The sequence below is a fragment of the Chenopodium album genome, chromosome 3, assembly GCF_948465745.1.
Source record: "Chenopodium album chromosome 3, dcCheAlbu1.1, whole genome shotgun sequence".
NCBI lineage: Eukaryota > Viridiplantae > Streptophyta > Magnoliopsida > Caryophyllales > Amaranthaceae > Chenopodium > Chenopodium album.
In genome coordinates this window covers 80,746,189-80,760,733 of record NC_137836.1, presented here as the reverse complement: position 1 = coordinate 80,760,733, position 14,545 = coordinate 80,746,189, and the positions used below count along the sequence as shown (strand labels likewise).

Below are 14,545 nucleotides of genomic sequence, written 5' to 3'. Positions count from 1 at the left end.
GCTATAACTTCATATCATCCTTAACTTCCAAGATTTTAAATCCATTCCATCCTAAGTAAATACAAACCCATCCCAATTTAAACCAAAACATATTTAGCACGATACAAGGTTCCCAATTCATACCACACTAGGTTAGATGCCGTACTACGCACGGTAATTTTCAATAATTCTAATCATAAATTATTCAAACAAATAACAAAATTATCATATGTTGATTTGATATTTGCATTTCATTGTTTAAGCATGGAACTTCTATTACACAATAAAAAAAATATATATAATCTTGTTGTAATACATAGTACATAATAAAGTATGTATTTTCTATTAAAATAAATATAGTCCATGTCACAAATTATGTTAAAAATATTATTTTTTATTTTTCCGTGTAAGTTTATAATTGTTAATAAGATTTTATTTTAAAGATACATCAAATCTTTTTAATGTACATAATTATTACTTTATATATATAACTAATATAAGAGATTTGTTTCTTAAATAGATTTTTTTTCAAAAAAAAAAATAAAAAACTGAGGACACGCCAGGAGATGACACGTGTTATTGCTGGTGTGTCTTTTAGTATATAATATAATATAATAATATAATAATAACTAGCCTTCTGAATGCACGGGTTATTCATAAAAAATTGCATTGAAACATAAATTAGGATATATCAATAAGCCATTATGCTTATAATGTGTGATCAAAAATATGATTAAGAAATTTAATTTTTGGAATTGTAATTGAAAATGGGGATTAAATAAAGGTGGAGGGGTTAAAATTAAAGAGAGAAAAGCAAAAGGTTGAATTGAAGAGGGGAGATGAAGATGAAGATGAAGATGAAGTGTATATAGAAGATGAAGCATATAATTTTAATGAAAGAATTAAAGAAATATAGTGTAATAAAAAATTAATTAATAGTGTAAGAAGACATGTGGCATTTAGGTTAGAGAAAAAGATATTGAAGTGTAATATGATAGAGACATGTGTTTTCCTTGGTTATAGTTTTTAAATACTAAGTATAGATAGATTATTGATTATTGATTGGTTTCAATGGTATGGTCTATGGGTTCCCAATCCATTCCATATTAGTTTGTTGAGCTAAACAACTCCTAATTGTTGTTGACGTATAGTCTTCTTTAATAGCACATACCAGTACAAACATGAAATATCTTACGTTTATAAAAAAAAAAAAAAGTTAAACACTGAAAAAGTTTAAAAAAACTATTCGTTTGATTGTCATACCTCATACGTTAACTTGTTAAGTGGACTCTTTCGTATTTATAATTCTTTTTTTTTTCACGAGCTCCTTTAACGCTGCCACAGTTAAACGGAGTAGTACGGTATAACAGACGTTAATCACCGAAGTGTTGGCGGTGGACCAAAAAATGTCAATGTGAAGACAATAAAACCTCACAAAGTCACAAAGGCCACGGACATAATAACGGTGAATTTGTCCCACCGTCAAATGAATTAGCTAGAGTGATTATTACACTTTACTCTTTATTACTCCGTACCAATCAATAATAAATCATTGACCAAATTTAAACCAAGTACTACCGTAATTAACATTCACTGACTTTGAGGGAAGGCTTTAGTTGAAATCTCGTTCAAAATATCATTATTTATCCATCATTTGGCTTTAATCATAGATCCACTATACCATAAATTGGTTAGTGTCCACATTTGACATTTTTAATGACAAAGTTGGTCTAAGCCCATTATTGCACACTTCACTTGTGCTATTCACTTATATAATTAATCACATAAACAGTGTTTAAAACATACATCTACGCTTATTTGTAGACACCTTATCTTTATACGAGTACAAGTATAAATTTGTAAGGTACGGAGTAATAAACTACTCGTATATTTATCTTCTAAAATTCAAAGCAAATAAAGATCGACGGTCTAAATTTTATTGATGACAATTTACTTTCCGTTCACTTAAACAAAAGAAAATTTACAATATTTTGAAATACTTTATATCAAATTAAAATACAGTATTTCGTAGTAGGGAGGGACAAAAGTGATTATTGTAGAAGTAAATAACTTTTGAAAAAGTTGAAAATTAACCTTTTGTCCAGAATAGAATTAGTAAGGGTTTAAGCTAAAGCTCCCAAACTATGAGTTGAAATCAAAGTTATGTATCTTCATAATTTCAAAGAAAAGGTGGAGACTTATAAAGTGTTTGATTTCATAGGGAAATGATGTGAGAGAGTATTATAAACATAAAGTAAAAAGGAGTGCATGAATATTTTATGAAGAGAGGCGTTGCATTTCATGCTTTATTTATGGCGGCGTCTTCTTCTGATTTGAATTGCAACTCACTCATTTCTAACCATCCTATGCTAGTTACAGTGCTACTCCGCCTATTACACAGTTACACTAGTACTAGTGTGACTTATTTGTCCCTTAATTTATCCCAAAAAAAGTTATTTTTTTTTTAATTTTTTTTTTCCTTCTTGATAAAATTAGGGTCTGTTCTCTTTAGATTATTTTCACTTCAATTCAATTAAGTTCACATCAATTCAATTCAGTTTAGTTCTTAATTTCATTCTCTCATAAAATATTCATTTCATTTCAGCTCCAATAAGGGCCTGTTCACATTTACTTAATTTCAGTTCAGTTCAGCTCCAATCAGTTAAGTTAAGTTCAGTTCAGTTCAACTCTTAATTTCCCTCTCTCATAAAATATTCATTTCAGCTCAGTTCAGTTCAGTTCAGCTTTAATCAGTTCAGTTCAGTTCAGCTCTAATCAGTTCAGTTCAGTTCAGTTCAGTTCAGTAAATGTGAATAGGCCCTAAGTTCAGTTCAGTCAATCAAAATAGGCCCTTGGCACTAAAAGTTTAATAGAGACCAAATTTCATCGAGGCTTTTTGAGAATGAGGACTTTTCATATTCCTCCCTATTTTAAACGACTTGATTTGCAAAATTAGATGAATTAATTTGGATTAATTTTTGAAATGAGTCGCTATACTACCCAGTATATCATTGGCATATTACTCGTAGGTATTATAAGTTTCTTCACACCTTTATGATAATGATGTAGTAGGTGTGGCTCTGCCACGTTTTGTTCCCCTAGTTTTCTTTGTTGTTTGTTTATCGGGGTCTAACTCCTCATTTGCATTAAAAAAAAAACCACATGAGTTTTATAAGTATTTCGTAGTTCACACAATTATGATAACCCTCATTTTATTGCCACATTCACATTTTTTTTGCATCTTATGTTAACAATATTCCTTAGATAGTGATGGACTACATACCAAAACAAGTTTTATTTACATAAATTTCAAGTACTAAACTCATTTCATAATATGAACAACCAACCATAAAAAAAGTGTCAAATTCGTGTCAAGACCACATTTACACTACTTTCCGCATCAAATTACTCCGTACTCCACAAATAATACTAATACAATTAGGCTAATAAACAAAGAAACGAAAAGGTGGAGTTGTCCTATTTGAAATTGATGAGACAAACACCAACACAAATAACATACACAATCTCAACCCTATGTTCATTGTCTCCTCGACTACACCACCACTCCTCTTTCTTTTCTTTTTTTTTTTTTTACCGTTTTTCTCTCTCCAACTTCCATTGTTTTTGTTTCATTTTTTTTACTGCAGCTGCTTCTTCTTCTTCTGCAACTTGTAATCCCTAAACTTAATCATTTCCATTTCTTTGTTTTCTTCTATTTTCCTATTTTTCTCTCTCCTTAAATTACTGCTTCTTTGTAGCTTCCCCATTCTTCGATTTCCTTCCCTTTTTTGTCCTGTTTTCTTCCCATCAATTCCATCAGTTTTTTTTTTTTTTTTTTTTTTCAGATATTCTCATCCCAAAAAAAAAAACCCATTTTTTTGAATTTCAAATTTCCTAATTAAAGCCCCTTATCTTCTTTTCCCTTTATTTTTCTAATACCCTTTTTCATCTTCTTCCTTCCCGCTTTTTATTCTCTTCCCTTTTTCTCAACTGTCAAATTTTACTCCCCTGAGTTAGTATTTTTCCTCTGTTTTTGTTTTATTTACAAATTATTTATTAAATTTTTCTTAATACTATTTCCAATTACTAATTTTATTATATTTATATTTTGGCATTTTCTGACAGATATGATGATACAAGGAGAGAGTTGACTGACTGATTGGTTGGTTGAGGGAATTCATAAAATATTTGGAGTACATTCATCTGGGTTAAGTGAACAGAGGCATTTTTTAAAAAAGTGTTTAGTCATTTCAATGATTTGATTTAATGTTATATTCATTTTTCCATTTAAAAACAAACACGACTCGAAATTAATATAGAGCGTTTTATCTTATGTAACATAAATTTAGGAGAGAGAAAACAAAAATAGGCGTTGGGCTCTAAGCTTATGTCATTTTCTAAGCAAGTATTGATATAAACATAACAATGTGCCCTTTTCAATGTTATTACAGACTTTCATGATGCTCTGTGTTTTCCTTCATTGAAGCTTCTGTTCTTGTGAAACCAACATTACGGAGTACATTATAATTATTTTCTGCAATTTTACACAAAATTGTTGAGAAATTTTACTATATTTGGAAATAAATATTAGTTGAACATTTTGTGGGCTAAATTTAGTCACTGTTACAAAATAGTGTACTAAATTGGAGGGTTTTGAAGGAAATCAAAATTTGTGGGTACCCATTTGGATTTTTAGGCATAATTATTAAGGGGTTGTTTGATTCATAATTGTGATAATTGTAGTGAAGAAGGAAGAAAAGGGAATTGGGTTTTTGTGGGGTTTTTTTTGAGGAGAGAGAAAATGAGTGGGCAACAGCAGAAAAGAGAGAAGAATGAAAAGAGTTCATCATCATCTGAAGGAGTTGAGAAAGTTTTGGTAGCTGTTAAAGCTTCAAAGGAAATTCCAAAGGCAGCTCTTGTTTGGGCTTTGAGTCATGTTGTTCAACCTGGTGATTGTGTTACTCTCATTGTCGTTGTTCCTCCTCCTAGTTCAGGTATGATTTCCCAAAACTCGGTTCATTTTGATTTTTGGGTTTCTTTTATGAATTTCAAGTTATGCTGTTTTTTTTTTTGGTTTGTATGAAATTATGAATATATAAGGTGGGATTTAGAAGTGATTAATGTATGGGAAATTGGGCATTTCATTGAATTGTAGTTTGATTTCGGAATAATGTTGGGATTACAATAATTCTGCAATTAGATGAATAGATTTTGATGCATATTTGTAGGTAGGAGATTATGGGTTTTCCCAAGGTTTGCTGGGGATTGTGCTAGTGGTCAAAAGAAGTTGTTTGCCGGTACGAGTTCGGAGCAAAAAATCGAGTTGACAGATTCTTGTTCACAGATGATTCTTCAGCTACATGATGTCTATGATCCTAATAAGGTTAGCTAATCACTTCCTGGTATTGCTTGTTAGAATGTATGCATGTATGTATGTTAGTTGAGCTAAGTTTAGTGTGTTATTTTTTAAATCTGCAGAAAAATGTGAAGATTAAGATTGTGTCTGCCTCTCCTCCGGGAGCTGTAGCTGCAGAAGCGAAGAAGGTTCAGGCGAATTGGGTTGTGTTGGACAAGTAATGTTCAACTCATTTCTTCTCCTGCAGTAATGTGTGAGATGTTGGAATACTAATCTTGTTTTTGCCATTTGCAGACACCTCAAGCAGGAAGAAAAACGGTGTATGGATGAGCTCCACTGCAACATTGTGGTCATGAAACGATCTCAGGCGAAAGTGCTTAGACTAAATTTGGTCGGATCACCATCAACGGAGCTTCTTTTGTCTGGTCCATCTGGTGACCAACTTGATGAGGTTAGAGGGCCTGTTGTGACACCAAGCAGTAGTCCTGAGTTATTTACTGCGACTGAAGCAGGAACTTCATCTGTGTCGAGCTCTGATCTTGGGACATCGCCTTTTGCTCCATCCATAATGAGTGAAAAGTTGAAGAAGAGTGATATGGTCCTTATTAAAGAAAGTAGAAATCTTTTATCAGACTCAGATTCAGAGGATGAAGACTTTTCTCCTTGCTCAACAAGTTCGGGAGTTAGGCCTTGGATGGGCGAGTATATACTTTCACATTTACGGTCATCTCAGAAGCCTGAAAAGAGGCCTTCTATGAAGTCTTCACAGAAGTATTCTGAAATTGATAGGGATTCTGGTATTGGATCTCGAAGATATAAGCATGATCTAGACTATAGTGGTAATATGAGAGAAGCTATTTCTTTATCAAGAAGTGCTCCTCTTGGACCTCCCCCGCTATGTTCAATTTGCCAACATAAGGCACCGGTTTTTGGGAAGCCTCCAAGGTGGTTCAGCTATGCTGAGCTTGAGCTTGCTACAAGCGGGTTTTCACAGTCAAATTTCTTGGCTGAGGGAGGTTATGGATCGGTCCACAGAGGGATACTACCTGATGGTCAGGCTATTGCTGTGAAGCAACATAAATTGGCGAGTTCACAGGGTGATGTTGAGTTTTGTTCAGAAGTCGAAGTTTTGAGTTGTGCTCAGCATCGGAATGTGGTTATGCTTATAGGCTATTGTATTGAAGACAAGAGGAGGTTACTGGTTTATGAATACATATGCAATGGATCCCTGGATGCACATTTATATGGTAACGGTTCATTTCTTTCTTTTCTATGGCTCTTTCATTGTACACTTATACTGTCATATGTCAACATTTTATCATGTGATTTCAGGACGGAGTCAGCCCCCTTTGGAATGGTTTGCTCGGCAGAAGATAGCTGTTGGAGCTGCTCGAGGATTGCGCTATCTACATGAAGAGTGCAGAGTAGGCTGCATTGTTCATCGTGACATGCGTCCAAACAACATTCTACTCACTCATGATTACGAACCACTGGTACGTAATTATAAACATAAGTCATTGTTATTCTCTGTTCAAACTTGTTAAGAATTCTCTTTTCGTCACTGCATAATATAGAAAATAGGCACAACCACCACACCAAGTGAAGGGATCGTTTGTCACCTATAGACGGGGTTCGGTTGTTACATGGAAGCTTAAGAGGGTTATGGTTGATAAAATTCTCCATGTTATTTACTTTATTGAGCAATGGATAGATCAAAACTAAATGTGGTGATTTTCTAATCTTGTGATTCTCATGTTACCTAGAGTCGTAGATTCTAAAAAGAACATAAAGTGGGGTGATGAGAGGAGGGAAAAGAAGTCACCTCTCAAGTGCTTACTGTTGTGTCAAATTTCATTACAACTTTTACAGTTTGCATTTAATAATAACCAAGAATAATCTGTCATTTCCAATGAATTCAAAGATTAGTTTTTTGTTTTGACTTTATGCCTATTTCGGTTTGTATTAAATTGATTCATTTAACTGTCTCTAATTAATAATACATCAACCAATAAATGTGTATGGAATCAAGGGTGAACTAGGGGCAACCTCTTTTATTAATTATGGGCTGGTTATGTACATCTGAGATCTGACATCCCTGCTGAAGACAGGGGCCTCTTTAGAGGCATTGGATGTATTTTGATGTGAAAATCGTGTCTTAATTGAGATTACAAGGTAAAAGGAGAAGGAGAGTGTACTTCATTTTTGTGATCCGTATCCCGGTAATTTCAACAAGATTTACGTAATGTTGATACTCTATTTCCCAATCTTTCCGAGGAATCTAATCAATGCACAGTAGCATTTGTGACTGTTAGTTGAATGACAGAAATTGTAAAATGAAATATCACCCTTCTTCCAAGGCTTGATTCAATCCTTGTTTTAAAACTATTGTACTCCGTATACTACTTTAGTATTCTGATGTTGCGGGTTTTTATTTTCCTGGTCAGGTAGGGGATTTTGGCCTGGCAAGATGGCAACCTGATGGAGACACTGGAGTCGAAACAAGAGTGATAGGCACATTTGGGTACGTCTTGATGCACCACTTCTTTGATTTATTAGTCCTTTTATACATGTAGGTTAATGTTAATCTAATAAAAAAGCCATTTCTTATATACTGCAGGTATTTAGCTCCAGAATATGCACAAAGTGGGCAAATCACAGAAAAGGCTGATGTCTATTCCTTTGGTGTTGTACTCGTAGAGCTTCTTACAGGAAGAAAGGCTGTTGATCTCACTCGACCTAAAGGCCAGCAGTGTCTTACTGAATGGGTATTTGCTGTCATCGTTGCTTTGTTCTATTAGTCCTGTGGCTGCTAGACCTTTTTTACATGATCAAGTCTTATGCTCTCTTACATTTTTATGTCTTATATCTTAAACAGGCACGACCCCTCTTAGAAGAGAGTGCTATTGAGGATTTAATTGACCCTCGTCTTGGTAACCGGTATTTAGAACCAGAGGTTCTTTGCCTGATGCATGCTGCTTCCTTGTGCATTCGGCGGGACCCTCATTCCAGGCCTCGAATGTCACAGGTAAAAAATACTGAGTCTTATTCCCCTTAACTGTTTAGTGTGTGTATTGAGAACTCTAATGATGAGTGTTGAAGTTCAGAATATGCTGATAGTTAAGTGTATAGGAACAAGAAAACATTGATTAATCAAGATTGTTTATATTTGGTGTGTGAAATATTAGGTCCTGCGCGTACTAGAGGGTGACATGTTCATGGATTCAAGTGCTCTGTCCACACCAAGACATGATGTAGGGAATCGCAGTGGAAGAATGCGGCATTTGGAGTGCGAATCATATAGTGGTCCAATACGCAACGAGGAAACGGAAGTATACACGGGTAGCTTATCTCTTGAATCACTAAGAACAGCTTTGTGGGAAAGGGAAAGGCTTAGGAATTCAACAGACCATTAAGAAGTGAAAATTGGTTTAAATTGGTTTTACAGGAGTTTTGGTGTAGGGTTTTCTTTTTGGGGTTATTGATCTATATATTTGTTCTTGTATATATGGAGGTGACAAGGTGAGGTTAAGGGTATTGTAATCCGTTTTGGGGAGGAGGGTAAAAGCTGCTAGTTGTTAATATACAATTATGCATTTTGTGTAATCGTATTATCATATACCAAGCAAGTGATTACAAATGAAAATGCCATTTTGAGAATCTTTTGTTTTCTTGAAGAATTAATACACTTGTTAGATAATTTCTTCAAAAAAAAAAAAAAAAAACACTAGTTAAATAATAGCAAAAGCGGTTTAGTTACAAATTTTGTTATGAAAATCCCATATTTTTGGCCAATTTAATATACAGACTACAGAGTATTGTGTTAGAAAGGGGAAGCTAATGTTTTGTTTTCTGCTAACATGGACCCATGAAGTCCCGTAGTATATATGTTAGCTATTACCATTATCAAGTGTTGGGTTAAAAGGTTTTAGTAACAATTACCAATATCTAGAGGTAATGGTTTCCACCTATTTGTTCAGACTAAGGGTCTGTCCTCGTACGTTGAAATTCAGTTCAGTTCAGTTAAACTTCTAATTTCCTTCTCTTATAAATAATTCATTTCAGTTCAGTTCAGCTGAGTTCAGTCAATGAGAACAAGCCTTAAGGTAACAATTACCCTTACCTTCCTTAGACAAAAAGAAAGGGATTTAGGTGTAAGTTATTCCTTTCCATAGTTAAACCAAGCAAATGAAAAGGTAAGAGTTAAATAATTCTTTTTGTCCCTCTTATTTGTTTCCTTTCCACTCTGTATCCAATAATTTAACCAAACGCCCCCTTGATTTCGAACTGCAAAGGTTTGTTCACAATAAAAATAGCAAGCTTCAAAGAAAAAATTATAAGCAATATTATGCTAAACAGATGGCATAACTCTCTAACTCCATATTTCTTTCATTTGCTGTCTATCTTGTTGAGTATACAGTACCAAAAACAAACTGGGGCACAATTGTAAGCTGAGCGCACAGCACTGAAAAGCCTTGAAAATCTTACTAAAAGCTATAGTAAGATTTTGTAGTCTGCATGTCAGAAATGATCTTCAGAGTTTACAAGCTTTTACTGTGTGCGACTTGTTAATTTACTAGAACTAGTATTCAAGGAGAAAAGGGACAACTACAGATGCAGCATCTGCCATTGCTTACAATAATGCACTTAAGAAGCACTATACTCAAATCACGATCGCATGTATATCCGGATATTTCTTTACCTACGGCTTTCTCATTTTAGACCTAGCATATCTGGAGAAAAACATTGAAAAAAATAAAGTTGAAAATGCAATTAGCTTGCATAATCCATCAGGTGACTAAAGCAGAATAATGGATACGAGGTAAAAGATGGAAGCATACTCAATGTGCATGCCACCCCTGTCTGAAGACGGCAACGTGCTGTCCTGAAGTGCTTGCATTGCATGAGTAGCTTGTTCTACTTCCTGAATAGAGCAAGACATAAGCATTGTGGTTAGTAAATTTCATTAATACAGGTATACAACCACATCAGTAATAAAATGTACAGCAGAATGGGAGAAAGAAAGAATAGAAAATGACTAACAAAATTAAATACAAAATTTACAGAATTTGAAAGGCCGCTGAAACAATCTTGTAATAGTAATAAACGAGCATAATCCAATCTGACTGAATAAGAGAATTAATCTTTGCCAGATGTTTTAAATGTTTAGTAGTGCTATTGGTTCTGAATAACTAATACAAAGTATAACATTGGCTGCATAGATATAAATATGCTTGTAATACCTCATAATCCGCAAATGCAACTGGCATGCCACCTCTAGCACGCAGCTTCAGCCCATTGAATCCAGAATATCTAAACATATTGTAAGGAACGCAAAAACATTTAGACATACACTGACGAGTGACATAAAGGATACAAAAAGAACTAGGCTCAAGAAAATCGAGGCTCACATACTGAGAAAGTGCTTGTCTAAGTTCATCCTCAGTGCAGTTAGGCCCTAAATTAGCAATAAACAAGGTGGAGCATGGCCTTAGATCACCTTGAGAGGCCTTTTCTGTCTGCTCCTGCAGAAATGGTTCAAGAACAAAAGATAAATCTAAAACAAAAGTAGACTGAAATGCACCACGAGGTTGTGGAACAAAAAGGAACAGTAATTTAAACACATCAAACTAGGCTTTGTTCTAATCACCTGAGGTATAGATACTCTAATTTGACACCATAACCCTCATCTAAATTTATCAATTTTAAAACAGGCTCCGTATAAAGCTAAGTTGGAAAGAACAAGGCACCTCAAAATATGCTATTGACAAATAAACTCGTACCCGTAGTTGGTTATTAGACTCATAAATATCAAGTGACATACATACATTCATATCCCTAGTTTCACTGACACAGGGTTCATATAACTATGTAAGCCAGACCAAGATCTAGGCTCTCATGCAGTCTACTCCCATGAATACATTCAGTTAAAATACAAACATTATAATTTATATGTAGTACTTAGGGTCTGTTCTCATACGATTATTCTCAGTTCAGTTCAGTTCAACTCAACTCTAATAACTTCAGTTCAGTTCAGCTGAGTTCAGTCAATGAGAACAGGCCCTAAGTATACAGTCTTTTTAAACTTCAGCCTTCAAAGAAACTTTCCAGCTTAAAGGTAAAAGCTACTCCCTCCATTTCTAAATACGAGGTCACATTTGGTATGATGTCATAGAATTGAAAACTAACATAATATCTCTCCCTTGAAATTTTTGACTTCACCACAACACATGGTATAGCCCTTCATAGGGTTCTGTTATATCACTGATGATAATACGGACAAGTTGAGGGTTTAACTTACTAACCAATTTAAGGACCTATTATTTTGAGAGAGCTCAACATAAAATTGTATAGCCTATAATTTAAAGACAGGAGTAACAAACAAACAGGTTAAGGAATCAATCACCAACATTTGCTGCAGGCACAGTGCCACCAAGTTTCACATTCTCCTCACTGTACAACATCATACACTGTGTTAGAAGTTCACTCAATAACGAGATAAACACCACATACATGCACAATTGCACTCTCTCTCTCCCTCTCTCTCTCTCTCTCTCTCTCTCTTTCTCTCTCTCTCTCTCTCTCTTCACACACACACACACACACAACCCCCACGCACGCACGCAAACACACACACAACCTCCACGCACGCACACATACACACACACACACACACAACCCCCACGCACGCACGCACGCGTGCGCGCGCACACACACACACACAGAGTCTCACACCCACCCACCCATCCACCCCCACACACGCACGCAAACACACACACACAGAGTCTCTCACACACACACACACACACAACCTGTAACCAGAGGGTAATAGGGTATGATGTATGAAGAGAAGCAAACAGGGGAATTCTTGAAATGTAGCTCATATCTCTTTTAAGAATTTATCATGTTCCAAGTTACAAACCTTTTGGACTGCGTATTATTGTTGGAAGAATCAGGGTCTTCACTCTGATCAGACTCATTATCACCTGCATGAAGAACAATGGTTAAATACATATCAATATTCCTGGTCACAGTCAGTTGAAACTTATATCTGGTATTTTAAAAACATTAAGCAGAGATAAAAACAATAGAATGAAAAGCAAAAAGGGAGACAATGCTTAAATGGGTAGCTGCAATAATGAACATGATTGTTTATCAACACTCAAATTGTCAGTTGCATTAAAGAATAGAGAGTACCATCATCACTCGATGTATCTTCAGCGTCATCTGCAGATTTTTTCCTTTTATCGATCACAACATAAGGTCCACTACCTAAAATAGAAAAGTATAATCATGAAGTAAGAAAAAAATGAAGTAAAGCTACACTGAGATAGAGAATAACAAATAACATGAAAGTGTCTATTGGGCATAAAGCATGCACCTGGTTTATGTTTTCGCCTTGAGTTTGATCTAGCCAATTCAATATGCAGAACTGATCCAGCTTGTGGATCAAACTTGATACCCTAACATTGGAAACATTACAAATTATTGTTCCAAAAGGTTAAGGATTAAGGGGTCTATTCTGATTGACCGAATTGAGCTGAACTGAAATAAACTGAGCTAATTGGAGCTGAATTGAACTGAATATTTTATGAGAGAAGGAAAATTAGATAAGAACTGAATTGAACGTATTGGAGCTTAACTGAACTGAAAATAATCAAGAGAGAACACGCTCTAAATCCTATATGCAATATTAGGTACTAAAGTTTTGCAAGAGCCAGTAATTGTTAAACTTGTTGGTGATTTTGATAAATACCACAAATCCACGATTCATTCATAGCACTAACTCACCTAATCCTTCAAGTCCAAACACCTCAAATTGCTTCAATGTCTATCTTATCTTCTACTTGTATTTACACCCATCAATGTAACACTAAACTTTGAATGGTTGCTCTAAATAAACTAGAACATTAACTATATTCTTGGACTCACAATAAAGATGAAACATTTTCATTAAACACACTTACATCTAATGCTTGTAATGCCAGCACAGCTGATTGATGGTTATAAAATGTCACAAATGCAACTACCTGCAAACAGAAACATATAAAAAAATGATCTTGTTAAATAAAACAACATAATTCAACATCAATAACAACCCAATTCAGCTCATTGTAATTAACTCAGAAAATTATAGAAAAAAAGGGGTTTGGGCAAACTTGATTGCCGCGGCCAGTGAACTTGAGCTGGCAAGAATCGAAACCAGGACGACGGCGGAAAAGGTTGTGAATTTCGCGGGGCATGACATCGTCAGGGAGGCCGGAGACGAAGAGGGTATTGATATGGCGCTGTGATTTGGGGATGTGAATTGGGATAATTGGGGTGGTGCTAATACTACTGGAATTAGAGATGAAATCATGAGAATGGTTGAAATTAGGGTTTATAGTGTCGGTGATGTTGTGGTGGAAGTAGTATTCCGGTGGTTGGTGGCGGTTTTGGTGGAGGTAGTATGGCTCGTACGGTGGTTGCACCATTTCTCTTCTTTCTTTGGGTTCTTTCTGCCTTTGTGTTGAGTTACCCGATTTCGCGGGCCTACTTGATAAGCTAATACAAGCACCAAGTATAATATTTTCATGGAGATTTTACATTTGAATCTCACCATCTTAGGGCCTGTTTTCATAAACTGAACTCAGCTGAACTGAGCTGAGCTGAGCTGAACTGAAATGAATATTTTATAAGAGAAGAAAGATAGGAGCTGAATTGACCTGAAGTGAAAATAAACGTATGAGAACAGACCCTTAGTTATGTTTTAAATTATTTACGAACTAATTCAATCAAAAACTTTAGTTGATAGTTGAACCCTATGATCGGTTTATACACACTATCATATAGTTTCATTATTGAAGATATTCATCACAATAATTGGTTAAACCACAATGTATTTAGATGTCTTATTAAAGTTTCCGTCATATACTTGTAGAATAATAGATTGAGCATCCGTGATAAAATACTAGTGTTTAAGACATTCAAATTTTTTATTTGGGGGGGGGGAATTGGTGGTGGTTTTATGAGCTTTGAATTGTTGACTCTAATTATGGGCAAGAAACCCATTTCCTTTGTGTTGTAACAATTTTGGTTTGACATTCTTGAGGTATATTTAGACTCAATCCAATACAAAAATGTATTTATCCGACAGAAAGAGAATCCTCTATAGTGTGCACTCACAAGTAACAACTACTAGTAGCGATATGCATGGACTGGACGAAAAATAAT

At 35.0% G+C, this 14,545-nt stretch overlaps 2 protein-coding genes across 3 annotated transcripts; one reads left to right on the top strand and one right to left on the bottom strand.

The window, feature by feature from the left end:
- Window positions 1-3,354: 3,354 nt before the first annotated feature.
- On the top strand, window positions 3,355-8,987 carry LOC145624442 (inactive protein kinase SELMODRAFT_444075-like). 2 transcript variants are annotated; one of them, XM_081677473.1, is made up of 10 exons: window positions 3,355-3,650; window positions 4,105-4,973; window positions 5,208-5,362; window positions 5,458-5,552; window positions 5,630-6,582; window positions 6,668-6,828; window positions 7,780-7,856; window positions 7,953-8,100; window positions 8,211-8,360; window positions 8,521-8,987. In XM_081677473.1, exons 2-10 carry the CDS (start codon window positions 4,781-4,783, stop codon window positions 8,746-8,748), a joined length of 2,160 nt encoding a protein of 719 aa, XP_081533599.1. In that variant the 5' UTR covers window positions 3,355-3,650; window positions 4,105-4,780; the 3' UTR covers window positions 8,749-8,987. The 2 variants fall into 2 exon arrangements, with proteins under 2 accessions (XP_081533599.1, XP_081533598.1); XM_081677472.1 differs by having other exon boundaries at window positions 3,355-3,991.
- A 710-nt stretch (window positions 8,988-9,697) lies between these two features.
- LOC145619164 (uncharacterized) lies at window positions 9,698-13,927 on the bottom strand. Its single transcript, XM_081673797.1, has 10 exons — window positions 13,492-13,927; window positions 13,300-13,362; window positions 12,714-12,795; window positions 12,530-12,604; window positions 12,255-12,318; window positions 11,743-11,785; window positions 10,748-10,857; window positions 10,576-10,645; window positions 10,174-10,256; window positions 9,698-10,065 (listed from the first exon to the last, which is right to left on the bottom strand). The coding sequence occupies exons 1-10, from the start codon at window positions 13,804-13,806 to the stop codon at window positions 10,035-10,037; spliced, it is 936 nt and encodes a 311-aa protein (XP_081529923.1). The 5' UTR covers window positions 13,807-13,927; the 3' UTR covers window positions 9,698-10,034.
- Between the last annotated feature and the right edge of the window lie 618 nt (window positions 13,928-14,545).